We start from the raw sequence: 6,000 nt of genomic DNA on the forward strand, positions 1-6,000 counted from the left end.
TTTCCCTGCTTACTAGACTGGTTGAGTGTTTTTTCAGATCTTATCATCCACTTACACATTTCCTTTTTGGTGTATTGTCTTCCTTGCTATGTGTCGTTTATTGTACTGCTTTCCCTATACACAGGTTTAATCATATGGCTCACTAATCTCTGACTCCTTGAAGGCTGAGACAATTTCTTTCTTGTTTATCCTTTATCTTCTTTAACTGTCAGACTGAAAACATTCCTTACTTTCTCTGGATCTGTTTCCTTATTTGTAATACCAACTTAACCGAGCTGTTATGAGGATTAAAGGAGTTCATATGTAAGGTGTTTAGAACAGTGCCTGGTACACACTAAGTGCTGTATTAATGCTGTCTGTTAATATTATTATAACCTCATGATTTAGACATAGTCCTCAGTATACAACAGACAATTAGATACGGTATGATGATGAACTTGGAGGTCCTAGGAACAGACTAGATATCAGGGAAGGGGTCAGAGAATGAGGATACAAGTTAAGCTACCTGGTTGATAGAACTGAGGTGTAAAGCAGTTTCTTGGTTTCAAGATGCAGAGAAGGGTCCTACCTCTTGGATTATCTCATAAGGTAACCTTACATCCTAGAGTCAGGCTATGAACCCAGAGCCACCAGCCAGAATTTTTCTTTCTTTCCTTCTCTTTCCTTTCCTTTCCTTTCCTTTCCTTTTCTTTTTTCTTTTCTTTTCTTTTCTTTTCTTTTCTTTTCTTTTCTTTTCTTTTCTTTTCTTTTCTTTCTTTTTTTTTTGAGAGGTTTTTGCTATAAGGCACGTGTGCTCGCCAGAAAGACAGAGAGAGACAGAGAGACAGAAAGCGAGATGGGGGATGGCCATGCTTCAATCCCTTCTCCTCCATTCTCCTCTCAGGATCTTGGGCATGCATGCACACACGCCCAGTGTGAGTTTAAGTCACTGGGTCTGGGACTTGAACCACGGTCAACTACATGGGAGTTCAGCGACATAGCTATTACAGTAACTGCTGGTCCCCAGAATTTTTGAGTCACTGGGAGAGGAAGCTAAATAATAGAGTGCAAAACAGCCACTTGGACTAAATAACCCCCTCTATAAGGAGAAATTAAGAAATAGTGAGCCAAGCCGGATATCGGAAGTGGATAATAATACAAAATTGACAAAGACATTTAAAGCAGATGGTTTTTCTAGCCTAAAAGATCCAGCCACATCACAAAGCTGAAATCATAAGTATTTCCAAGACCATTTCTCTAAGACAGAAGATGGAAAAGCTAATTCTATAGGAAGTACTAGTAACTAAATTTCCTCTAGAATTTTGCTAGGTCTGATTTTTTTTTTAAAGAATTTTGTAATAGGTTGCACGTGTTCACAGGAGTGAGACAGAGACAGACAGTGAAAGAGCAAGTGAAGAATCACCCCTGAGGGGGGATGGCCACATTAAAATCCCTTCTCCTCCATTCTCCTCTTGGGATTCTAGGCATGCACGCAAAGGTGCCAGGTCCCGGACGTGAACAGTGGTCAGCCATGTGGGAGTCCAGCACTTTAACCACTATGCCACCTGCTGGCTCTGAAAGATTTTAAAAACTTCATTCTCTATTCTGCCAGAGGATGTGTGTGCTTCCCAGAGAGAGAGAGAAAGAAAGAGAGAAGCACATTCCACCAGGAGCATGGACATACTGCAATCCCTTCTGTTTCTCCTCCCTGTTGAAATTTTGGGCATGTATTCACATGCACCTGGCATGTTTCTCAAGTCCCTGAGGCCATGGTTTACCATGCAGGATCTGGCTCCTTTAACCCTAGGCTACTCACTAGGCTGCTACCACTCTACTCACTAGGCTGACCCCATTCTGCTTTAATATCAAAATTAAAAGTCTTGTTTGACTTCATTTTTCACATTTTAAAATGAAGCTATAATTAACATACAGCAAAATACACCCTTTTTAGGGGATGGCTCTGTGAATTCCAACAAATATAGTCATTAAACCACTACCACAACCAAGATAGAGGACAGTTCTATCACTCCCCCACCCATCCCATGGCCCCCCAAGTCCCCTCATGCCCCTTTGTAGCCAATCCTTCCTCCAATTTCCCATCCCTGAAACCACTAACCCTTTCTCTGGCCCATCGGTTTGCCATTTCCAGAATGTCAGATAAATGAAATAACATGTGGCCTTTTAAGCCTGGCTTCTCTCACTGAGCAGATACGTTTGAGTTCCATTCATGTTGCGTATCAGTAGTTTATTCCTTTTGTCGATGGAAATAACCAACTGCAGAAATAATAATTATTGTGGATTATTACTAAGCACAATGTTGTGTTTTTCCTCCATGAGTAGAGTTTCATTGTCTGGGTGAATATACTACAATTTGTTTATCCTGTCACCAGCTGAAAACAATGAAATTCTTTCCAGTTTTTGGTGATTATGAATAAAGCCTCTGCAAACATTTGCAAACAGGTTGCTGTGTAAATGTAAGGTTTCATTTCTCTTCGGTAAATATGCAGGAGTGTAATTACTAAGTCATATAGTAGGCTTACCTTTCACTATACAAGAACCTGCCAAACAGACTTTCAAAGTGTCTATATGATTTTACATTGCCACTAGCCATGTATCTGATTTTGACTCATTGTTTTTTGGTTTTTAAATTTTATTTATTTATTTAGGTTTTTGTCATATGGTACATGCCCTTGCCAGAGAGGAGAGAGACAGAGAGAGATGGAGAGAAGGAAAGTGAGAATCACTCCTCACAGGGGATGGCCACACTGCAATCCCTTTTCTTCTATTCTCCTCTCAGGATTTTGGAACATATGTACTCATGACCAGCATGATTTTCAAGCCACTGGGTCCAGGACTCAAACTGCTGTGTCAGTCACATGGGAATCCAGCCACCTTAACCATCATGCTGTTATAGTCTAATAGGCAAGAAATAAGAGGATATTTAGACATAGCCAAATTTATCAGAGTTTTATTGATTAATAGGCTAGCGACTGTGAGGACTCATGTCTCTCAAAAACCCTGCAGTTCCAAGTGTAGGGAGAAGGGGACTTACAAAGGCAAAAACCACATTTGGGTTGACGTGGCAGGAGCAGTAATCATGGGGGGAGGGAGGTAACAAGAAGAGAGTGGGGATTTTTATGCTTAAGCAGTTACAGAAATGAGATCAAGCAGGTTAATCATTTCTAATCTATCTCTACCTAAACATAATGGAATCTTAATGACCTTTATGGCTAGGGCGATGGGTTTGACGATTGATAATTGTATCACTAAGGAATATCTCAAGGTAGGGAGGTTTGGGTTATTCAGCACAGGAATGTTAATAACTGCTTACTCTAGGCAAAAGGAGAAAGCTAGTTTCTCATAGAGAGGAGTTTAAAATGGAGGTGCTCCTGCTTCACTGCTTCAATGCCACCAAGTATGAATACTTTGTATAGAACACAGTCCACTTTCTACAAAGTAAAATACCACAAATTCTTCACTTATTCAGCGTCTTCCTTTGGCCATTGAGCAACCTGCCTTCTTCCCAGCCATATCTGTAACTGTTCTTCCTCATGCACCCTGGGTACTCCAGCCCTGACTATAGCAGGTGCATCCCCACATGCATGTTTTTCCTAATGCCATTTGTCTGTGGGACATTCACCCTTTATTACTGAAAACATACGCAGACTCCACTATTAAGATCTTCTCATTCCTCAAGACTCCTTTTACTCTTCAAAAATAAATAAATAAATAAATAAATAAATAGTGAAGGGTGTGGATGGAGGCCTACAAAATAGGTTGGCACAAGCCCCTAATTTATACTACAATGTGCCATGCAGCTCAGATCCCAAAGTGCCACGTGGTGGGAGTCATTAAGGAAGGTTCAAAGCATCGCTTAGGAGAGCAGGCAAAAGTCCTAGAAGAGGAGTCATTTTCCTTTATTTTTAAAAAGGTGAATATTTCCCAAGGTACTGATTGCAAGGAGTAAAATTAATCCTCATTATTTGAGATTGTCTGGAGGGAGAAAGTTGTTCTGTTTATGCGAGTTTGGGCCAGTACTTGGCGATACTTAAGACTTCTTTCTGTCTCCAAGCTTCCCACATCTGGATATACACACATGTGCCTATGTCTTTGGCAGAGAAGACAAATTGACAGCAAATTCTTAAAAAACACAGCAAGTATGTACTCTCTAAGAAAGAGATAATATACATGCGATGGAGTTGTTTTTCTTCCTCCCTAAAGAACGTGAAGTCTGCCTAGACACAGAGAGGGAGCACTGCCAAGGCCCCCCGAAGTGCTGAAGGCAGTGCCTCATGCAACGTGTCGGCTCGTGTTCCATTTCTGGAGGAGCTGATGCAATTCCACCGCGCCGGGCTGGGCCCGAGCTCGGTTCTTGCACTACAGTTTAATAATGCTCCAGCGTGGCTGCCTCTGCAGTGCCGGGCAGTTCTGGAAATCTTGCCGCTTGCAGCTCAGCTCAGAAATACTGAGCTTGCAGCCCTCAGCCCCTAGTGCCGTGATCTGAATGGGCCCCGAATATCAGTCGGGAGCCTTTACACCTCTCAGGCCGGGAAGGACCCTGCTGATTCGACAACACCCTCCTCCAGGAGATATCAGTCCTGTTTCCATCTGTTGACTAGAGATCTCAGGATTGAAATGCAAAAGGAAAGGAAGCAGGTTCTGTCACCCTTGCCAAGCGATTGCTCTCACTCTGTCATCCCAGCCAGCCTCGACAGGTTCAAAAACAGTGCCCGCAGCCCCTTTCCAGTAGAAGACAATAGCTTGCTTGACAATTCCCATCCAAGACCATCCCTGGACCTCTCTCTGTAGTCTGTTTCAAAAACGCTTTCTTGGTTTTTAGCGAACTCTTAGAATGCTGGTGGAGAAGCGCCGGAGCACCTGGCTGCCCCGCCGCAACATGCTGGAAAGGAGCGCTCACCGCGGCCCAGCCTGGGCGCGGTCTGCAGGTCTGCAGCTTGGGTGCCCAGAAAACCGACAGAAAGGCTCTCTGCCTGCGGGTCTCGGTCCTGCCCAAGGCCCGCCCTCTCAGCTGGCAGGGCCCCGCCCACTCCAGCTGACCCGGCTGGTGGGGCCAATCCAGTATGACCCTACTCGGCGTGACCCCCGCCTCCTGGAGAAACCGGGCGGAAAGCTTGGTACAATGCTAGTGCGCAGCCCAGGGGGCCCTCCCTGGGCTCTAGCTGTGGGGCAGGTGCTTACTAGCTCTGGCACCTTCTACCACTTACACCCTCTGAGGTATTTTTGCATCTGCCATCGTAGTGGTCAATCTGACAGCCCAAGTCACTTCCATATCACAGTCCTGAGAAGGCAGCATGCATACCTGTAAGCACGGAGCAATGAAAGATAGGGGGTCCTGATACCTATCTCATAGGGGGACAAGAGGATTTAAGGTGTAAAAAGCAATTGGCTTAGGGCGGGGCACAGAGCTGGCCCCACATGAATAATTGATACATGCCTTTCTCCCTCACCTTTCTACAAGAAAAGCTCAGATGTGCTGAGCACTAGTCTTAAACCAGCTCCTTAGCCTGGCACTCAAGGCGGCTTGCAATCTGACATTTAAACTTATTTTCTCGCTGCCCTTTTGCACACGTAATTCAGTCTTGCCATGGAACTTGCCAGTCCCTTCCTGGACAATGCTCCCAAGAAAAACTCATCACCTGTCACTTGTCTCTGTCTCGGCAGAACCAAATTCCTTCTTTTCAAAAAAAAAAAAAATTAAGGATTTTGCCATAGGTCTCCTGAGTTCACCTGAGGGAGACAGAGAGACAGTGAGAGGGAAAGTCAGAAACCATCCCCAGAGGAGATGGCCGGGCTGAAATTCTTCCTCCAGGGATTCTGGGAACACAAGTAGGTGCGCCCAGAGTGAGTTTCACTCCACCAGGTACCTGGACTCTAACCGTGGTCCGCCATGTAGGAGTCCAGTGCCTTAACCACCTGCTAACCCTGCCTTCTTTTCTTAAAGGTAGAGTTCAAATGCTGCCTCCTAAAGGCAATTTGTTCAGATTCTCTCTTCCCTTAACT

General features: G+C 44.4%; 1 protein-coding gene across 3 annotated transcripts in view; it reads right to left on the reverse strand.

Annotated features, from left to right (window-relative positions):
* ALDH1L2 (aldehyde dehydrogenase 1 family member L2) overlaps positions 1-6,000 on the reverse strand; it is a 73,503-nt gene that overhangs the window by 63,834 nt on the left and 3,669 nt on the right. The window contains exon 1 of one of the 3 annotated variants that reach the window (XM_014591862.2): positions 4,834-4,963. The exons of 1 other annotated variant lie outside the window; for it this stretch is intronic. In XM_014591862.2, coding sequence (XP_014447348.1) covers positions 4,834-4,878 — 45 coding nt within the window. In that variant the 5' untranslated portion in view covers positions 4,879-4,963. Of the gene's footprint in view, positions 1-2,095; positions 2,228-4,833; positions 4,964-6,000 lie in introns of those variants that run through there. One more of the 3 variants, XM_006141432.3, reaches the window with a different exon arrangement.

The sequence above is a fragment of the Tupaia chinensis genome, unplaced genomic scaffold, assembly GCF_000334495.1.
Source record: "Tupaia chinensis unplaced genomic scaffold, TupChi_1.0 Scaffold000054_1, whole genome shotgun sequence".
Classification (NCBI taxonomy): Eukaryota; Metazoa; Chordata; class Mammalia; order Scandentia; family Tupaiidae; genus Tupaia; species Tupaia belangeri.